Genomic DNA, 21,626 nt, shown 5'->3' on the forward strand with positions numbered 1-21,626 from the left:
GGTTGCTTCCAAGCAGCAAACAAGTATTGGTTTGCGACGAATCCCACTTATTGGATTATCGCCACTGGAACTAGGTGGTCTTGCGCTGTCGACGTCGAGGGTGAGTGAAGGTCTGGCAACGAGGGGGAAACACATGGACTATCGCCATCGAAGACCGAAAACATCTACAGAAAATGAACACCGTCTGATGTAACTTTTGAGCTCCTGTGTTATCGCTTTCATTTGGGGCTCCGCTGTTTGTTGGGCCCCCCGTGTCCCTGAATGAACAAACACATGCTCAGACAAATTGTGGTCAAACTTGCCCCTTTTTGGTCTATATACATTGATGGATTACTTGTGCATGCGAGCAGCCAAAATAGTCCGATTTTGATTTGTCTGCTGCCGTGTCTGGAGGCTTGAATTGGATCTACCCAGCACAGTTAAGTTCACCCTCCGCAGTCGAGGTGGAAAAAATTTAGGACCTTTTCGGGAAAGTAAAATTACGTATGGTTGACAATATCTGCTCTGACTGATGACTGCAAGAGGATCGTCGACTCATCGGAGATGAGGCATCCACTAGATTTGAACATTCCTAACTTTTCAACTTGATAGGAGGAGAAACAGTTGTAAAATGCAATAGCCGAGTCACTGAGATACGCGCAGACAACGTTCCGGTTCCAAACAATAGAGTTTGAGAGCTTTACATGTGAAAGTGTAAGAGCAGAGCAACAAAGAATGTCGATGCATACAACATGGAAGGAGAACAGAGAGAAGCCAATCCAAATGCTGGGAGTTCCGCATCAAGTGTTTCAGAAGTTGGAGGTTGGGACGTTTCGAGGGAATACCTTCTGAATGAACTCCAGGAAGCGCCGGGAGTAGAACGCGGGGTCCACTGCAGAGATGGACAGGGAGTCAAACTGGATGGATTTGTAGGCGTGCTCGATCTTCTTGGTCATGTTGTATTCCTGCAAAATGTCAATGATGCCCAGGTAGAGGACCACGTCGTAGGATTCATGGAACATCTGCTTCTCCTCCTTTCCTGGGATCTGCTCTGCCCTAGCTGGCATGTTCACTCCGAGCTGAATTTGGAGTCTGCCACCGCATTTTTCAAAGAAAATCAAATTCAAATCTTTGCAGGAAAGAACAGTTGGAACAGGAACTTGTCTTATTGCTTTTTTTTTTGGTAAGTATTTCATCGGACACATATTAAGGGCAGAGATGTTCTGGTTGAATTAAGAGCTGAACCAGGCCTGTGTGGTGATTTTTTTTTTAAAAAGAAATCTAAACATGAGTCCAGTGGACCACCTGGTTTTTGCTCAGGACATGCTGTATCTCATAGAATAGAACCTACCTGTTCATGCTCTGAGCTGGTCCCAATTTTCTGTGATTATATCCTACACATAACGGACTTCTATACTGTGCTCAACAAAGTAGATATTCCAAATCAGCTAAACAGATCTCAGTGGGAATGCAAGCTTATTATATATTAGGGGCTTGGAAGTTGCGTATCATGCTCCGAAGTTGAGGAATCGTACCTAGCGGTCCCAGGAAGAAGAAGATCAACCTCCTCGTCACCAGAAGCAGAGGATGCTCGTAATCGGCTACCCCTAATGTGAGGGCCCACTGCAACACTTCCGTCATCTGTCCCTCGTGGGACCAAAACAAGTCCCTGTGGGTAGTTCTCATCTTCTATAGCATCCGATACTGAGAAACACCAGATGATGAGGTAAATCAGTTGCTCCTTGTAATAAATAATGCAAAACTTGCTGAGCTCACTTCTTAAATAAGAACTTGAAGGAAAAAATAAAACTTAGAAAAACGAATTCAGATGACCTGAGCACCAATATTATTATCAATGAAGCACAGCCAATACAAGAAGCAATTCGCTAGCATCATTTCCAGATACTTTGTGACTGTGAAAGAAAATCTGGAGGTGTGTTGCATCATGTATAAAATTATAATAGTCGCACTTCTGTGAAGGCTTATATTTGCTAACAGGGTCGTACGAAGAGCAAGTTGGGAGAACCCCAAATAAAGCGAGAGAAACTACTGAGATATGGTGCTCACCTTCTTCTGTTAGGGTTCCAAGTCCATCGGCCCTCATACTGTGACTGTAGGCCATGAGAGACCTCAGGTGCTGGGGAGCTCGGTAATGCACACCCAGCAAGAGGCTGTAATCCATTATATTTTGTTCTTCTAGGAACTTGGCGTCAATCTCAATCTGCCTGTACGGAAATATAGAAACAAGGAATTGCAGCAATAGCACACATGAGAGAAAAGCAATTCTAAACACTTGAAAGGCAATAAATATCAGTTAACAGATGCAAGTCACAGCTTATAACTAAATTTTGTATGCTAGATATCTCTGCGAAAAAATTCCTTCATACAAGAAGATGGAAGATTGTTCTTTGGTAGAAGTGGACTTTTGACAATCAACAATTAATGTAATCCAGCGTACGGAAATTCTGAAAGGGAAACATCAAGAGGAAGGACATTGAAACTTACTGCATTAAAGCATCACACCAAGAAGGTTCTAAGTAGAAACAATAGCTCAGATCCAGATCTTTAAGTATTGTGTTTTCATCAATTTCCACCTTGTCTGCCGAACGTCCAAGTGAAGAACCTTTCAAGTCGAATCTTCTATGGATCCTTAACTCAGTGCAGAACATATTTCCCATCACCACAAATCGAAACTGCATTGGAGAAATTAGAAGTTTAGGTTCTCCTCCAGAATATTTCAAACTCGTTAAAACGTGCCTAACAGGAAGCAATGACAGTCCCATATATCATATCGGAGACCATTCTATTTTAAAGGGAAATTGAATCGGGTAAGCTAAATTAATGAATAGGGTATTGAGCATAGAAAAATTTGCAAATTGTAAGCTTACCTTTTGACCACTTGATGGTATTATCCTGTGAAGACCAAAGAACTTTGTAATGAGTGTGTTATCATATGACCGCACATGATGATAATATTTAGGAAGCATTCGCAAAAGAACCTAAAAATCCAGAGCATCAGTCACCACTGTTACAGATTAAAGAAAATCTAAAAGCAAAACATCAGGTTAGTAACAAAATATAAGATACATTATTAAAATAGTCCTAACTATTGGCAAACCAGAACTCCCAAAGTGAAAAGTGATAAAACTTTAGTGCAGATAATAAATAAAAAAAATTTCAGCACGTAGAGGCTATTTTTGCTGATTATTGAATTTTAAGTGGATTTTCTACGACTTATGGCATAAAGGTCCTTAAGCCAAGAAGCATGAATTGATGCCACTGGCCTCATAGTTGCATCTAGTCACCATCATCACCACCCTAAATCTTTTTCTTTCCCCTTCTATAACACGTCCAGCAGAAAATGAAACTCTAGAGTTCAACCAACACAACATCCCCCAACAAGAAACCCCTAATCCCTGAAAGGAAAACAAGAAATGCTAGAGGACAGCGAAAACAATGAGCTAATATCTAGCCAATTTCCTTGACAACCCCCACATCAACCTTAAGAGAACCATGATTCTCATGCTGAAGTTAGATATCAGCAGCAGGTAATACCAACTCTCTTTGTGAATTACATTCTTGAATTTGCAAAGAAGCAGTTGTGGAACAATTCAAGTGATTCCAGACCTTTATTTCCGATTTCCGGAGCGTCTTTATCATGAAGCGATCATCTTGAGACAGGAAGAAGACACTACCACTTTTACCAGGAGAAGAGAGCTCCCTTAAGGCATCATTGCCACAAATGGAAATCATGTAATCGGCAGCATCAATTTTAAACATCTCCCTTAAGTTCCTGCAGAAAATGTGAAAGAGCATCCATCCATTAACTTGACTCTGCATGGATAGATCAAGAACCACACGCAATTGCAACTGAGAAACTGGCTTCTATAGAACAGAGAGATAGAGACCTTCACAACCATAATAAAAACCGAGCAGTCCATTGGTATTAAAATTTGCCAGCCATGGTTTTGGACATAATTATAAATAATACTAGAAAACATGGTTTCTGTTCTTGTGAATTCTACCATTATCTATGGATTGAAGGTTCTCCCTCCCTTTTGCATCTTTTTTCCTTATTGTCCTTCAGATTACCATCCTATTTTTTCAATTCTGTTTGAGTTTGTCCAATTTCCTAGTTCAGCTACTCATGAGATCTATAGCTAATCCAGATTGTTGAGCATCATTACATTATACATGGTTGTTCTAATGATTAAAAGATTATGTGATGCGTGTAAGAGAGAGGAGGATTTTCAATGAATGGCTGACATGTATAAAATAAAATAAAATAAAATAAAAAGTGCAATTTTTTTTTTTTGAGAATTAAAAAAGTGCAAATTATATGCTCCTACTCATTCGACATAGAAGAGTCCAGCTCTCCAGAAATAAAGTGAAAAGGAAATATGACCCTTTAAGTACTACATGTAGAGTATTCTTCAGCCTAATAATATAGCATGTAAAGTGAACTCTGTAAGATGACTTTAATCTGCATCTAGAATAAAGCAGTCAACTACCCACCTGAAAACCATAGGGCAGTAGTCCTTCCACTTAAAATCTTCTGACCGATGAGGTGGTGTCAGTTGGGACCCTTCTCTAGGAAAGTTCATCCAAAAGCTAGCCCGTGGACCAAAATCGGATGTCCGAACTTCTCTTCTCTGTATTGGTGTAATTTTCCCAACTGTATACCTGATGATACCCTACGACTGGTTTATCATCAATGGTTACTTAAAATAAAAAGAGATATAAAAGGCACAAAGAAGCAAGAAGAGTGCGTGTGAATTTGAAGAGAAGTTTTTATTGGGCCAACGATGATAAGAATTTAGTGTACCTAATTCCTAGTTGTAAACTGAGCATTAGATCATAGCTTCGGTGACCCTTGATGATTGCTTCACCCAATCTCTTTGCCTCTTTAGCAAGCTTCTTTTGCCGTCGTCTTGATCTCCTGGATGTCGTTGAGAAACTATTATCTAGGACAAGCTCACTGATCAGAACACCTTGCATATACTCCCTCTCCAATATTGGCATGTTTGGTCCTGCCATATTTTCTCCAAAGTCTGACACTGACTCAGATAACCCAACTGATGAATCATGTCCAATCACCTTCTCAATGGCTACCTCAAGACTCCATCGCCTCTCAAGGGAAACATTTTTGTTGCGCGACTGCTCCAAATTTAGAATGTTTCCCTTGGAGATTTTATCAGTTGAGTTGCGACGAGACCCCTGGTTAGCACTAACTTTCATGTTCCCCATGTCAACAGTTGAAGCATGGTGAATATGTCCATTGTTCTGTTTCTTTAAATCGGGCAATAACCCTCTTTTCCTGAGAGCAGTGAGGTAAAGTTCCTGCCCAGGAGGAAGCCGACTGCCATTCGGATAGAAAGATCCTTTCCCATCCTTCAGGCCTCGTGTCCAAGTTCCAACATAGCAACCCCCATCACTCCATGTATAGACCCCAAACCCATGCATCATACCATTTGACCAGCTTCCTTCAAATGAATCCCCATTTGTCCAAGTAAGAGTTCCTCTCCCCGACATTTTGCCTCCTTTCATATTTCCAATATATACATTGCCGTTGGCCCATATATACTTACCAGGCCCTTCTGGTTTTCCTTGCATCCAGGAGCCATCAAAAACATCTCCATTTGCATAAGCTTGGTATCCCAAACCGTGTTTCAAATTTAACCTCCAGCGCCCCTTATAGATGAATCCCCCAGAGCCAGTGTATGTCCCTGTACCATGAATGTAACCACCTGAGAATTCCCCTTCATAAACAGCTCCAGATGGCCAGCTAATCTTTCCAGAGCCATGCCTCATCCCCAGTCTCCACTCACCCTCGTATACGCAACCATCAGCCCAGACATACTTCCCGAAACCCTCAGGCAGATTTCCAAGTAGCGACCCTGAATAAGATTCTCCTTTGGGAAGCAAGAGATTCCCGACTTTAAATCCAGCGGTATCTGAAGAGGAATGATCAAATTCAGCATTCGATGATGTGGATAAGCAATCCTTGTCGTTAAGCGAGAGTGCATCGAGTGATTTCGTTCTGTCTGCACAAGAAAGTGCTCCTCCAATATCGCCAGGGGCCACAGGGCCAGACATGCATAATGCCAAGGAGAAAACTAGCTCCTCACGAGATACTCGGCCAGGCAGAGGACCTCATAGGCTAGAAGCCAGAACAGATCCTGTAACCGAGTCAGTGCGGTGACTTCCCTGAAACTATTAAGCATTCATCTACCTGCTGAACACAAAATGAAGCTCATCTCACATGGATGCTAAGAATCTTAATTAACTGTAGAGAAATCAAGCAAAGAGAAGCTCAAGGAGAAGCAGAACGTCTCCTTAGTGTCAGTCACATGAAACCATCATGTAAAGTTCAACAACAAAGAAAATTTCAGGACCACTAATTCAACCAGTCGGCCATCGCCACAGCAAATGATACATGCTTCCGTGTTTTCTCACCATAAATTCCAAAATGTATCGCACAATTGGTCTCAAAAGACAAGATTCCAGCTGACTTTCCGAGCAACGACGCCATCAGAACGCATCAAATCAGCTCGAACACCAGAGCTGAGATAAAAGTCAACTCCGATCCTCGCACCAACCATTGCCGCGCTCGAAGTCATAATCACAGAAATGACACCACAAAACCAGCACCATCACACACGAAGCAGAGCTACATACACATACATAAACAGGAAAAGGATAGTACAGTACCTTCAGAGAGGGGTGACAGGAGGCGAACTGAGCTGCAGCCGAAGTCAATGGAAGGCGAGCAATGGCGCTTTTTCTGCAACTGATGAAAGGTCGAAAAAGTCTGCAGCGGTTACCCCTTGGGAGGAAGAAGAAGACGACGACGACGATGATGGCGGAAAATGGATCGAATCCCCAGAGCAGCAGCACTCTCTCTCTCCCTCTCTCTATATCTATATATCTTATGTTTATTTATATATATGAGATATATATGAAATCTACAGGGACTATGGAAAGCCTTGAGATCTAAAAATAGACATGCTCTTCAATTCATGGCATACATTGGACCGCCATCTGGAAAGACTCCCTTGCCCCTCGTTGCTCTTGGCTTATCTCTTTACTTATTTATTTATGTTTTTTTTTATTTTTTTAAGTGCGTCTTGATTCTCGAAAATCTAGCATATTCGATTAATCGGGTCAGCTCATTAGGGCTTTCGAATCATGAATATTTACCATTCATAAGCTTGAATAAGAGATTTTTTTTAGAAAAATAAATCGAACGGCTTAATTAACCAACTCATGTTGGTTTTTATTTATTTATTTATTTGCCACTATGAATTTTCGTACATGGGTTTGATTTAGGGAGTTATATAATGAGTTGGGTAGTTAGGGTTAGGAACTTGCTTGTCGATTAGGTGGCTTCAGCCAATTTCATCCATATTTTATGACTCTTTTCCCTTTTTTTTTGTGAACAAGTAATAAAAAACTGAAAAAAGGTATTTCGTTAAAAGAATCTGGATGGCGCATGATAGACGGAATTTTACCAATAAAAAAAAAGTTCTCGTTGAGTCTTCTTTCTAAGCGAGAAATTACTTGGGAAAGAGATGTCATGGATAGATGATGAAATGAAAAAGAAATGCCCAAATGACTTGATTTTCAAGTTACTCATCATAGTATAATTATATTTTACCACACTAATGATGTGCGATTGTCGAGTAAAGAACTTCGAATTGGAATAAAATAATAGTAAGTGGTTTCTCTCTGTATTCCCTCTAAATTTTAACTAATTTTGACATGTAAACCGTCCACGAATAAATAAATAATAGATAGATAAGTACATAAACAAATAAAATTGGCCTTCATTTCAAATTTCGTTTGTTTCGACGTCTTTGGAAACTTCTTGCCATCCCTCGTTTAAACTCGAGATAAGCAACTGCATTTTAAAACTAATTTCATTGTTTTGTTACAACGAATTGATTCAAACGGATGTGAAATTAGTACAAAAGGTTTTGTAAAAAATGATATTGTCCTGACAAAAAGACGATAAAAGATATGACTATGAACTATATAACTGTCATCCCTACAATACATAATCCTAACCATTAAAAGAGTAAGCATTCCGGATCCCGTTTGGTTTTGCAATCTAATTTTAAAATTTTAACTCTAACTTCAACTCTACTCACTATACAATAAAAATTAACCCTTCCAATTCAAAAAGACGGACCCCATATATAAATCCACATACAACTTCATTATATTCAGTTCAAATTTTAATACTAAATTCTTCTAACTATTCATTATTTTTTTATACTTTTTTCTCATAATTCAACAACACAATCATTACAATCCAATTAAAATCAAAACTCAACTCGACTTAACTCTAAAACCAAATACAATCTTAGATTCGTGTTACCAATACAATTAGGACTTTATAATTAATAAAGGGTGAAATTAATACGAAGGAGAGCGATGTCTCTCCGTGGTGCTCCCGCTTGGCAGCTATCCGTTTGTTGATGGAGATTTGTTGTAAAGTCTAAAAAGGAATCGAACTTTTCCATAGACAAGCATAAAGGCCATGGCATAATAATCTAGGTACTATATACACGATATGATAAATATGATCATATAATAACGCGCATGGATGGCCCCACCATTTTGGTCCTTTCCTATGATCAAGAAAAGATAATGCAAAACAATTAAAGGAGAGGTTTGTAACTTTGTATGTATTCTTTAGCATTTTGTTTTGCTTTGTTTATTATATGCGTGGGTTTTATTAAAGGCGACATTCATGATTAGACACTCATTAGCAATAATATATTGTCTTGTTGGGTTGGGGCTTTCCTCATTGCTGTTTGTGGAAGCTGTTAGGACAGGTACTTGTATGCATGCATGAAATCCTTATTCTCCATTTGGACACACTTAGCCCGAGCCAATGAAACACGAGCCATAGGAAGGAACAGACACGATTAGATGAAGAGGAAAAAAAAAAGGTTGAAAATGAATGGAATATAGTATAATGAACGTGAATTCAATCAAATACGCACATAACAATAAGTTACTTTTCAAAATTCGTTTTAATAGAATCTTGTCCTTTTTCGAGGACCTATCTTCGTTATAAATTTAATTTTTTTTATGTGTTTGGTGAAGATATCATATTTAGTTGCATAAACTCCTCCATCTTATCATTTGAATCGATTTAGACATTATTAATTGTTTTTTCGCTCATAATGGTCATTGCTAACCGTTTTAATAAAGATTACACGTCTTCTCCTCTTCTGACTTTGCCCAACTGAGCAAGTGATGGTCCAACTCAAGACACATATTGCTAATTTATCTGAATAGTAAAATTGGGGTCGGCACAATTGATTAGGACGGGTGCAAATGGGATAAAAAAAACTCTCGATTGCCGCACAATGTGATAATTACAACTTCTTTTAGATGTTACCCAAAAAACAAATACTTCTTTTTATATAAATAAGAAAGATCAGCGTGCAACGCTACAAGCTTCGCCTAATAATGTTGAGGTTTCATATTCGATTTTATGGTGATTAAGTATTCTATTTTATCGAACAAAATTCATAAATATTTCTTATGATGAAAAAATACAAATATAAATTAGTGAAAAGAACAAGGATTTTGACTAATTTCCTCGTGTGGGGATTGTGGGTAAGAATTCGTACAACCCGTGCTTGCATAATAGAGGGCCTCTTGTCGTTTAACGGCTTCGTTGGGGTTCCGTTTCCAACTCCACGACTTCCATCAGTCTAATGCCGGCAGCCGACCATCCCCCACCGCCAATTCTCCTCCATTTTCCCTTTTAATCTATTCTTTTTTCTTCTTTTTTTTTTCTTTTTTTATAGATAAGATTATGATATTATTACTATACTACGAAACTGAAGGTATATTAATCCGGGGATAGCCCTCGTGCATCCAAAAGGAAACAAAATTTGACATGAGGCCATATCGGCCGAGGTCGTGTGCATAAGAGTTATTCGAGCGAGGAATCCAAAAATATTTCCAGTGCAAAAGCAAAGCTAATAACCTAGTGATATTCGAAAACAAAGCTCTTAATTTCCCAATGAGAACGATGCGGATTAAGAATAGTATCAACAAAACACTAAAGTATCACAACGAATCTAAATCTTCTTCCAGCCGGAGCTGGGGAGATGGCCAGTAGCACTGCCATGGCCTCAGCTTGCAGGGGGAGCTCGTATCAGTCGGAGAGAACCAGGAATGCGATATGGGCATGTTTGATTGCTGCCTGGTTCCTGCAAGGCATGCTCCGGTTGAGGTCCCAGCAGCGTCGGTGAAGATGAAACTCTAGTCCTGGTCAGAGCTGCTCGACTCTTCCTGAAGGTTATCCCGATCAGACTTGGGTTCAAAGTGTGGAAGATCGGTCTGATTGGAGCTGTGTTCCCTGTATGCTCGTTTAATCCGTTGGAGAGAGTCAGTGAGGTCCGTTGTGATGCCTGCAAACAAAACTTCACTTCTGAGTTTCCATAGCTGATAAAGGATGATAATGCCATATAAAGAAAACAGACATTTATCATCCAAGAAACTGTTAAGCACTGGAGGAGGAACTAAAATGAAATTCTCAACATCTTTAGGGGATGAGTAGGAGATGGCTTCGGGACAAATGCCCCGTGGCTATTCCCTCCAAGTAACACGATAAAAGATGCCATTTCCAAAAAGATGTGCGCTGTTATCGAACTAGTTTGACAAAGAGGGTAAATAGCTCTGCTTTGAGAAAAGCAGGGGAGGCATTCACTCGCAAATCTTCACAAGTGAATTTTCAATTTTTCGTGGATTTTTTTGGCTCGATAGAGCCTTCCAATTCACCTCAATAGCAGAATTGAATCTATGATCCTGATCAAGTAGGTAAAATGATTTAACAGAGTGCATTCCCGAGGAGGTTCTAATCCATGTTATCGAGTCCTGATGATCCTCTTGTGGGAGGTGAATATTCAAAATATTCCTTACCGAGTCTAATCCTTAGATGCTTCGTTTTTTTTTTTATCTAATGAAAAATATCTCAAATTCTAATTTTTTATATTTGTCTTTTCTGACATAAAAAATTTGGACCGATTGCGTATCTAATACTACTAAATGATCGTAATTACGGGTGTAAACGATTCGAGATATTCGTGAACGGTTTGGTATCGGCTCGATGAAAGCTCGAATTCAGCTCGTTCTTATAAAGCTCGAACCCAGCTTGGCTCGAGCTCGCCAATTAAACGAGCCAAAGCGAGCTCAATTGTATTTGGCTCATGAAACTTATGAAACTAAACGAGTTTTTTTATTTATATATATATAATTATAAATTATATATGTAAATATTATAAGACTTATGCCCATCCAACAAAAAAAAATACAAGGCCCACCAACACCACATAACTAGGGCTAAGCCTCTCCCCGTTCTAGGTCAGGCCATTGATCTAAACGAACCTAAATGAGCTTAAACGAGCCGAGCCTGAGCTCTCGCCTATGCCAACGAGCCGAGCTCAAGCTTGACTACTTAGACTCGCACAAGACCATGCTCGAGCTCGAGCACACGAGTTGACATGCAACCCGAGCTTGAGCTTGCTATATTCGAACTCGGCTCGACTCATTTACGCTCCTAATTCATAATCAATCAAAAACGACATTTCAAATGATCTCCAAACAGTGGCTCAATTATGACCCTTGATGGGCTAATCACCTCGATTATACTTAAACCCATGGCCAGCCCCGGACCAGCCCTCATAAATCGCGTCAGAGGATTGGAGCAATGCAGTCCGACGATCTGAGAGATAGAAGGGACCGTTGAGGAAACTATAAAAATTTCCCCATATTTTGAGCAGAGCTCGCGGCCTGCCCCACAAAAAGCGCCGAGGCGGACAAGCGAACAAAAACCCTATAGCCCAACCAGACATTTACCTGTGCACCTGCATGCCCTACATGGTTTCAGTTCAAATCTTTACAGTTGTTCCCAACTAAAATCATGAAATTTGGCTCCTGAAAATGATTTCTACCGGGCACTCAGCCAACTCTGAAAAGGCTAATCGACAGTTCTCGTCATTTGCATCGAATCAATAGGCATGTGGAGTGTCTGGTATAATGATATGAAAATCTCTCATGATAGTCTTCATTTGTCGAGTGGGGTCGATAGGAACATAGCATGTTACTGCTTTCCAAGGTGCGCTCCGAAAAGAGAATGAGTGGATGTAACAGTTTCAATCGGGCAAATGAATCCAAAAAGTAAAGGGGATGGCTATTTCACTTACACCTCGATGAGTTTTTGTGATCGCTTATGAAATGGCAATACAAAATGCAAATAAAAACTTGTAGTCAGCTACTGCAACAGAATATAAATGAATGCCCATGACGTGTTTACCGCCTGATGATTGTGTCAATGGTGGCCAACATGCTGCAGACACGAAGAGAACTTAGTACCGGTGTATAAGTTTCTTGTATGCATCCCTGTCGTTTGAATAGTACTCGATCTCAGCCTGCAAATGTAAAGCCAGAGGCATCTTTACTTGCATGGGAGGGAGTCCAGTAGATCAATTATAAGAGCCAATGATGACTCAAGTAATACTAGAAGAGATACCAAGAACTGGTAATGTACTACTATTGGCATCTTCATACCTTGCGGATCCCCATAATGGCTATCGAGAGCTTCTTGCCAATGAACTCTTGGATGATCTTGTTTCTTCTGAAGGCTTCGAGAGATTCAGCAAGTGATCTTGGCAGTCTTCGAAGCTTCCCTTCAAGGCTAGATGGGTTTGCATCTGTTTCATTAATTGAGTTGAATAAGATGACTCCATACAAAGAGTTTGAACCACAGTATGCAAACGGGTGAAAGCATATGATCTCCAAAAGAATGGAGACGTACCTTCACTCACTATCTGCAGACTATAAAAGGAGAAACTAAAAGCCTTTTACATGTAGCCCTTACCAATAGGTTCGGGGAGACGAAGTTTCTTCCTCAGACCATCAATGCCAGCTGCGGCAATAGCGGCCAAGCCCAGATATGGATTTGCACAGCCATCGAATGACTTGATCTCGAAATTGCTTACCAAACCATCCAATATTCCTGGTGGGCAAGAAGTTCTCAGCGGAGCCTCTCTGTTTTCCTTACCCCAGCATAAGTATGCACCACTCCATGTGTTGGGTTGTATTCGATCATAACTTCATACAAACACCAGGAATAGAAAAGTAGATTAATAAAAATCTCCTCGGAAGTCTTTATTGCATGGGTGCATCAAACATTATTAAAACTAGACTGGGTTTTCAAAATAAAGTCTTCGATGAATCTGTAGATGTTTATTCAACTTGTCTAAATGTAATACGGGAACTTTCTCATCCCTATTGAGCTGAAAGTCTTAAGAAGCTGTTGATTTTACTTGGCCAGAACTTCCAAATATCTTTCCCTCCAGAAGAAAATCCTTTTAGATTTTTCCATAAAAGTTTGAAGCCAATTCTGCTTGTTATCAAATGATGATCATTGCAGACATTAGGGGCATAAAATGCACGGTATTGAACTAAGAAAGATATATGGTCGGAGGTGAGCTATGCTCAAGCATAACACGAGAAGCAAAAGGTAACTATAAATGATGAACTCAGATAAAGAAACAGCTCATTTAAGTCATCACCTGTTAGGTACTGGAGCAGTAAATGCCATAATCGAAGGAAGATGAGCTAAAACTCCTGCCATGAACTCCTCACCTACTTCAGACATCCCATGCTTAGATGATCCATCAGCTGCCATGAAAACATTTTGTCCACTCCGCCATAGACTGAGATGCACATGGGAGCCAGAACCAATATCATCAAGTGCATACCTGCATAGTAAGAATATGTTCATTAGAGTTGAAACAGTTTTGCTAAAGAGTTACGCCGCATTAAACTATCAGCATTCAACAACAAAGCCTTTTTCCTGATAAGCAGGGTAGGCTTCATAATGCAACACGTTCACCATCCTAAAACAGTTTCCTCGAGTCTATCAAAGATTTACAATTGGAAATATGTAGCTTGGATTCTCGGAAAACTGCAGAGGTTCTTCAGCTGTTGCATGGAATATATATCTGACCAGATGAATATTGAATAATTAATTCAATTCAATAAATTTTAGTGGACTGTATGTCAGAAACCGTCCATCTTTCAGAAATGAAAGAAGAATTATATAGTGTCTAAACAAAGTAAGACCTACTTGGGTACGAATGTTGCCAAAATCCCATGTCTCCTCATAATAGCCTTTATAGTTTCACGAGCGAAAATCAGGTTGTCAGCTGCAAGGTGGCAAGCTTTGTGCCCAAGAGCCATTTCAAACTGGCCATTTCCAGCTTCTGCATGCAACTATAACATTCCAAAAAGATTTGGGAAAATCATTATCATTAGGACGGAGGACACACAGATATCGATACAACATGCACAAAGAGAGAATTACGAACAGGACACAAACTGACATAGCTGTCAAGATGAGGAAAGTGATTTCTTGTTCCTTCTTTTTTTTTTTTTTTCCCTCCCTCCCAATTGTAATGTCTTCACTTCTATTTGTCAATACAGAAAAAAAGGTTCATCACAAGGGCTGCTTATTCGCTTCAGCAGCAAATATTATATATTTCCATAGGTACCTGTTCCACTGGGATGTTCAGGGAGTTGAGAGCAGCTAATATCTCATGCAAAATCGAGCTTGCTGCATCATATGCTGATGTAGAACAATAGTTTGTTGAATCAATTGGTACATATTCTTCTTTACATTCCCTGCACAAAAAGGTGGTCTTATTCAATAGCTTCCACAGTGATTTTAGATTCTTGACATAAAGACACTGGGATACCTGAGCTCACTCTTCAAGAGATAGAACTCATTCTCAAACCCTGCATTCATTTCCTGAAGGTACAGCAAAATTTTCAGTAATCAATCACATAAAAGAAATACAACACAATGCCGATCATCTTCATACCAAGTCGAATTCATCTTTTAAAATCTTAGAAACTCTCCTCAAGGCCTCTCTGGGGCAATATTCCCAAGCTTCCCCAGGTTTAAGATGCATATCAGCCAAGACCATTTCCTCCCGTTTTTCCCTGTTGATCAAGTTAAACCAAAGACATATCAATGTGAAGAAAAAACAATTTCAGAGAGCAATCATTCTATAGTGAAATTAGACGGAACAAACCCAAACAGACAAAGTTTTAACTGGATGGAGTACCTCTCACTATCATTGCATCTTAAAGATTCCTGTAGGCTGTACAATTTTAAGCCAATAATAATTCCTTGAAGGATGGGAATCATGCAACTATCCTAACACGGTTTTATAATAAGTCCATGGGACTCTAACATCACCAACATACACAGCTTCATTATTTCAAAAGGACAACTGATATTGAAAACATGTAAAGAAATGAAGTGGATAATGAAATGCCACCTAGACTTGGAAATTTTGAGACAAAGGACAGGCGGTGGACAAGAGATCAAAACAGGCTCTGCAGTTCAGTTGCTTTAACTGTTGCCATACTTTATGAAATCTTTAGTCAGTATGTCATATTTGATCATTTTAAGGGGTAAAGACAACAGTTACTGCAATTTCCATTTAATAATCAGCATTGGAAATTTGACTACACAGAAGGATAGCCTAAGCTTCAAAGAGTAAAAGGAAAGGTTTGAAGTGAATAGACAGGAATAAACATTAGTACCATGGAATTTGCCACTTAGTCGACAGATCAGGAATCAGTCTAATTTCACCCGTCCCAGTCAGATTGGTCTCTTCTGCTGGACCATCAACTGCAGAGGTCATACCCATGCATGCAAAAGTCAAACCAACACCATTTTTCACAATAACTTCGTTGAAGCGTTTGGCAGGGACAACCTGAGAAAGATCATGAATCAGCATTTTAATTAAGAATAAGGCACAAGTCACCTTTCATTTACAGCAGAAAATATAATTCCTCTGAGAAAGATATGAACCAGCATAAATCCTCTGATTGCTTAAAGAAAATCCTTTTGAAACCCCAACCCCGAAAAAAAAAAAAGAAGAAGAAAAATCGTTTGAGATTAAAAAAAAATGAAATTACAAAAATTACCAAAACTTCTTTTCATGACATTTTTCTTAAGAGCGTGAGGAATGCAAGTATTAATCTATCAAAGTTGAGCTTAGAGTCTCTACTTATATATCAGGTCCATGTCTCCATAATACTAGAGAGTGTAACCATGGTTGGTCTCTGCATGAGCATTGAGAGAGAAAGAGACTCACACGACATCTGTGCTGTCCAGAAGCATCTACCCAGATAACTCGAACAAGTGAAGCATCGTTCTGAGAGACAGTAGTAGCCAACTTGTTGGGACATGTAGAGTTGGTTGAATGAGATTTAGGTATTATTTTGATATTGTAGAATTGAATTGCATTCCCTGCAAAAATGTCTCTTGCGGCTTCAACAGCTTCTGGAATTGATAAGTCACCATCACTGCATGCATCACGTAAAACAGAAAAAACAACTTCCCTTGCCCATTTGGCCCCTGCAAGGAAGAGAGAGAAAATTCAGGTAATTGCCTTTCCATCGAATATAATTTTCAACACTTCAATATAACTTCAAGTCACAAACTTGCAACTTTTGACAAGAATTCCCTGATGTTGGTTGGGAAAGTAAGTGTTCAACAATTCTTCTTTTGGATTAAGTGTACATGCACGATAAAATGCAGAATAGCTGCAGACCCCACCACATACACCATGCAGTTCTTTCACTTTCCTGGCCACAAAATGTCAAGTAACAGCGGTGCTACACACTGATATAGATCTCAGTGACAGAGCAGGCAGAAGAGAATACAAGATGCATGACAGGATGACAAATTTGTGATACACAAATTGTATAGAGGCATGAGAATATAAACTGTTACAGCCAATTTTACAAAATCAGCATCTAGGAAAAGTTTATTGACAAACCTAAGTAGAAAGTTTCAGGACAAGCATAACCATCAGTGCTGAACATCACCTGCATCAACATACCATAGCACTGTCACTGTAAAACCAAAAGAAAATGCAAAACAAGTCTGCACTACTATTCATCCTTCTAGAAATCACAAAGCTGTTTCTTACAGTTTTTCTTTCTTTTTCTTTTTCTTTTTTTAAACAAGGGGTGTCCGGACTGTGCCCGACTAATCCGTAGAAGAGCAATATCAAGAAATAGAAAAAACATACAGAACCAGGTAACTTTGTCATAACCTGCATTTCTTTTATTAAATCTCTTGGGTTGTAAAAATGCATCACATGATTCAACATGCTCAACAAGATTCAGATAAACTTATGCTTTCAGGAAGTATATGATCACCTTCTTCAATGGAGCTAGCTCCAAAAGTTCTTTGATAGAGGATATCATGCCCTGCACACTAAGCTTGGGAACTGCAAGCCCGAAATCAAGGTAAACCTGATAGCGAGGACACAAATGTTATCTATGAAGAAGGTTGCAACTTTAATTTCAAAAGAAGTTAATAAGAGCATAGGAGACGAAAACTGTACCTGGTGATAAACAGATGTCAAGTAAGAAGCCTCCTTGGAGAATGGGTATGATGCATGTAAAAGAACTATGCGACACTTCCCAAATCTCTTATCCTCAAGTACAGCTCGGAGATGCAGGGGATTAGCCAGACGCAAATCCAAATCTCTGTCTCCAAATCTAGACATAATTCAAATAGAGGAAGGATGATGTAAACGCGGAGATTCAAACAAGTGCAGATCCCATAAAGCTCCAAATGATAATTGACCTTCAAAGATATATTTTATAAATTATATTACATTAACTGTTAGTGATTCTGGTGTAGGGTTGAGCATGCTTGCATGGCCAATACATCAATACGTCATGCAAATTTCAAGGAAGTCCAGGGTTAGATTGGTTCAGACTAGAGTTTCAATTTTGAACACCAGATCCATCTAACCAACCTAACCCTTCACACGCGAAACAGATACAAGCAGAGGGTTGGAGAAAGAATTCAGCTTATGATCGCGCTCACACGAACATGCTTCTGTGATCTCAAATTCAATATAAAGGACACACAATCTATGTGATTTCCTTCTCATACCGCAGGGCCACGAATTTTAAGGATTTAACAATTTCAAGACTTCTCATTACCCTGTATGTATTTGCATTGGCAAGTTGAAGCCCACGATAATCTCCAGACTCCGAGAGAAGATATAGTCGATAAAGCTTTTGTTTGTGATGCGTACAGGTGTTCCAGCTGTAACAAGGGATTAATTATTATACCAGTCCATCAAGCATCAACAGAGCCACATTTAAGTTTCACCTTACCATGGAGAGTATGCCTAAGACCTTCCTCGGCCTCTATTTTACTGACATTTGGATTGATTTTTAGACCACTACGATATGCAGCTATACTCTTCAAGCCGTATATCTCACCAGCAACAGTAACGACTACAATAAGGAAATCAAACGCAAGAGGACCCTTTACAAACGAAGAAGATCAAAAATGCAAACTAACTGAAAGGATATGACTTTAGCTTTTCATCAAAGATTTTAGTGAACATATCCAATGTCCAAACAGATCCATCTGGCGTCCCCTGAGGAGATCAATAGCAGAGTCAAAAGGCAGACAAAACCTCAAGCAATCTTAAGGACTGTAGCTTTCGATACAGTAATGTCAGAGAAGCAGACTCGGCACAGTGACAAATGGGATCTGTACCTTTAAAAAATGTACAGTTGCTTCGTGAAAACATATATTACACCATTTACGTGATACGAGTGCGTCACAAAGCTATGCCTATCTCCATCCAACTAAAGACAGTATATCAACATAGAGAAAATAATATATGTAAATTTCTAATTTGACACGAAATTACGAGAAATTCAAGATGCAGCGATGGCTATCGCAGGTAGGTACGATTGCAGAAGGCAACTCCAAAACTAATGAATGAAATCTTCTTACTTCGTCAAGGATCTTCTCAGCGAAGCGTTCAATCCTCAATATTCTGCCAACGAACGGGACGAAAGGTTCGTGCCACCTCAGGTCATGCTTCTTGTCCAACTCCAATCCATCATCAATTAGCAGAGCAGAAATTCCTGCCGCTTTAAAGCAAGCCGAGGCAATGGACTGCAGCCCAGCAGTTCGGCGATAATCTTCAACAGCTCGCAAAGATGACTCGGTCCCGTAAAGGTTGGCAATATCTCTCAAATTTCTCTGTCATGGACACTTTACTGCTGTCAGGAGACTAGATTAAGTCAAAGCATCAAACTTCCTTTCGTCATTTCTTTACGTGCAGGGCGAGGAGGGTATATATATAATGCACAGTAATGGCGAGCAGATGCAATCGACGCCTATCGAAATCGTGGAGTCAAAGAGTCAGTGGCTGGGAGAAGTTCAGTGAGAGGGCGGGGAAAGCGAACCTTGAAGGAGAGGGAGTGAGGGGCGAAGGACAAGGCCTCGCCGGCGGCCTCAGAGAAGGAGTTGATGAAGGGGAAGCCAGAGTCGATGGCGACGATGTTGTGGGCGTGGGAGTCCACCAGCTCCGCCTTCTCTACAGCTTCTCTCAGCTCTTCAAACTCCATCGTCGTCGCTTCTCAGCTCCTTCACTGTGTGCGCAAAGTCAAGTTTTCTCTGTCAATGCAAGCTCATTATAGAATAGAAATGATCAGAGTAAGTACCTTCCCGCTCCGGCGCCCTCCTCTATATATTTGTCAGAAATCAGAATGGGCCCCACGGATAAATATTTATTATTTGGATTAATTAATTATTTATTTATTTGTGAGCACTTTGTGCGGGTGCTGGGCTATACTAATTAAAAATGCACATTCTAGACTAAAATCAACTGATCCTTTTATGGTACTTACTATCTCCTAGGAGATCTCTAGATTTATTTATTTCAATCACAAAGACATTTATAAATCTAATATAAGAAAATAAAATAAAAAATTTATTAGAGGACTATAGGTAATTCGCGATTAGCGACGACTCAATCAATATTTTTTCGATATCATATTTTAATATGTTATTAATGAAATCTTGACAAATAACCCATAAATGTAGTTTTGCATATTATTTATTTATCTTTGAAGACTTTACTAATATTAGATGTCAGGTTTCGGATATTTCATTGAAGATCCTCAACTTTTAATACGTTTATAATCTATCAATTAGTGATGAATATTGACAAATAACTCAACTATATTCCTCCTCATAAAAAAACTCGACCATATCCATAATCATTTCAAACACCTTCAAATCGTTCCGCTAGCTTTTTATTCCTCTGTTTTCCTTTTTCTTCGAGGCCATTTTTACTCAGAATTCTCCAAATAAACTATAAAGTTTTAATCGCACGAGTATCCTATACCACAGATTGGCCATAAAAGCGTCCTTAGGCCATGTACTTAATTGAACCTAATTTGCTTTCATGCCTACTGACCTTCCAGCATGACCCTATGGCATGGTTTTTTACTTTGATGATGAAAAGCGATTGAGAGTGTAACTCAATAATCCTGACCTTCATACCATGCAGCTTATCTCTTCTACTCTCTTCTCTACAGTTATAAAAGTTGAATGATACATTTTTGTCTCTCTGTTCTTTCTTTAATTGTCCATACAATATATGTTAGCACCATTTAATATAGAGGATATAACGGTAATTTTATCCAGAATAACTACCCACTAACATATGTTTTATTCTCTCTCACCCGTTCTTATTTTTCTCTCCCCTTCCCCATAATATTAATAGCAACTATTTTAAATAGTTGAGATTGGTTTTTCTATTTTCTATTCTTTTTTTTCCGACGATAAATTTATAATGTATTAATATTAATTCATTCATCATTTGAATAATTATTTGGTCCTGTCCTTAAAGTAACGCGATAGTAACTTAATTAATTTAAATTTTTAAGAATTACAATTCCCTAATATCTATTTAGTTTTTTAGTTTTTCTTATGTACAATATTCATGCACAGCAGAGTGCATCGACACTTGTGCGTGTTTACAGCCCATTACGACAGCATGATGGAGCAGGCCCATGACCAAGGCCACCTCATTCTCAGGACAGGCGCCGTTTTAAAGGGCCGGTAGGAAATAACCGGCCCACATCTTTCTTTTTTTATCTTTTTTTTTTGTAGGAATCTTTCTATTTTTACCTTCCCATTAATTAAATAAATATATATATATATATATATATATATATATATAAGGATATGAACTAAACACAAAAATGCAAAAAGCGAAATAAAATATGAGGAGTCGACTGCATCCGAAAGCTTTCGCTTTCGAATCAATGACGTATCCTATTAAGTCATCTTCCGTCTTTCTATCTTAACAATCCTCTTTTCCTCTCTCTCTAGCTGTTTTTTTCTCCGTCGAGGATCATTATATTCATAAGCTTAATGGGCTCCAAATAATACAGTTTGAGACATATCAGTTTATTAAGAGATAAAATTCTCTCAATTAAGTTTATTTTTTATTTGCTTTACTCGAACCCAAGACATTATTTAATAGAAATAAGTGTCAAACTGTTTGAACCAATTCAAGTTGATTTTTTCTCTTATTTATTCAATTTATTATTTCCATCTATTTTTGCCACTATATATATATATATATATACATATATTACCGAGAAAATGGCTTGCGTAGTATATTGAAAAAGCTTAGGAAAATTTCTTGGAGGGGGAACATCGTGACATGTGACATTGAGGGCGAGGATTAATAATCAACCTG

The 21,626-nt window shown here is 39.0% G+C and overlaps 2 protein-coding genes and 1 long non-coding RNA gene across 7 annotated transcripts; all 3 read right to left on the reverse strand.

The window, feature by feature from the left end:
* Window positions 1–603: 603 nt before the first annotated feature.
* On the reverse strand, window positions 604–6,925 carry LOC116206819 (phosphatidylinositol 4-phosphate 5-kinase 9). 5 transcript variants are annotated; one of them, XM_031539629.1, is made up of 10 exons: window positions 6,691–6,925; window positions 4,805–6,214; window positions 4,495–4,662; window positions 3,607–3,772; window positions 2,868–2,978; window positions 2,485–2,672; window positions 2,047–2,204; window positions 1,515–1,683; window positions 1,331–1,395; window positions 931–1,071 (listed from the first exon to the last, which is right to left on the reverse strand). In XM_031539629.1, exons 2-9 carry the CDS (start codon window positions 6,073–6,075, stop codon window positions 1,374–1,376), a joined length of 2,253 nt encoding a protein of 750 aa, XP_031395489.1. In that variant the 5' UTR covers window positions 6,076–6,214; window positions 6,691–6,925; the 3' UTR covers window positions 931–1,071; window positions 1,331–1,373. The 5 variants fall into 5 exon arrangements, with proteins under 5 accessions (XP_031395486.1, XP_031395485.1, XP_031395488.1 ...); XM_031539626.1 differs by lacking the exon at window positions 1,331–1,395 and having other exon boundaries at window positions 604–1,071; window positions 4,805–6,211; window positions 6,691–6,919; XM_031539625.1 differs by lacking the exon at window positions 1,331–1,395 and having other exon boundaries at window positions 604–1,071; window positions 6,691–6,919.
* A 3,070-nt stretch (window positions 6,926–9,995) lies between these two features.
* Window positions 9,996–10,745, reverse strand: LOC116208626. Its single transcript, XR_004157102.1, has 2 exons — window positions 10,488–10,745; window positions 9,996–10,415 (listed from the first exon to the last, which is right to left on the reverse strand). It is a non-coding gene; the product is annotated as an uncharacterized LOC116208626 (long non-coding RNA).
* A 1,399-nt stretch (window positions 10,746–12,144) lies between these two features.
* On the reverse strand, window positions 12,145–19,578 carry LOC116208481 (protein fluG). Its single transcript, XM_031541957.1, has 18 exons — window positions 19,318–19,578; window positions 18,860–19,111; window positions 18,427–18,494; window positions 18,226–18,341; window positions 18,049–18,154; window positions 17,439–17,595; window positions 17,251–17,346; window positions 16,866–16,914; window positions 16,179–16,441; window positions 15,622–15,794; window positions 14,892–15,012; window positions 14,766–14,818; window positions 14,562–14,691; window positions 14,138–14,283; window positions 13,581–13,769; window positions 12,884–13,116; window positions 12,574–12,716; window positions 12,145–12,434 (listed from the first exon to the last, which is right to left on the reverse strand). The coding sequence occupies exons 1-18, from the start codon at window positions 19,477–19,479 to the stop codon at window positions 12,372–12,374; spliced, it is 2,520 nt and encodes an 839-aa protein (XP_031397817.1). The 5' UTR covers window positions 19,480–19,578; the 3' UTR covers window positions 12,145–12,371.
* Between the last annotated feature and the right edge of the window lie 2,048 nt (window positions 19,579–21,626).

The sequence above is a fragment of the Punica granatum genome, chromosome 5 (assembly GCF_007655135.1).
Source record: "Punica granatum isolate Tunisia-2019 chromosome 5, ASM765513v2, whole genome shotgun sequence".
NCBI classification, from domain to species: Eukaryota; Viridiplantae; Streptophyta; class Magnoliopsida; order Myrtales; family Lythraceae; genus Punica; species Punica granatum.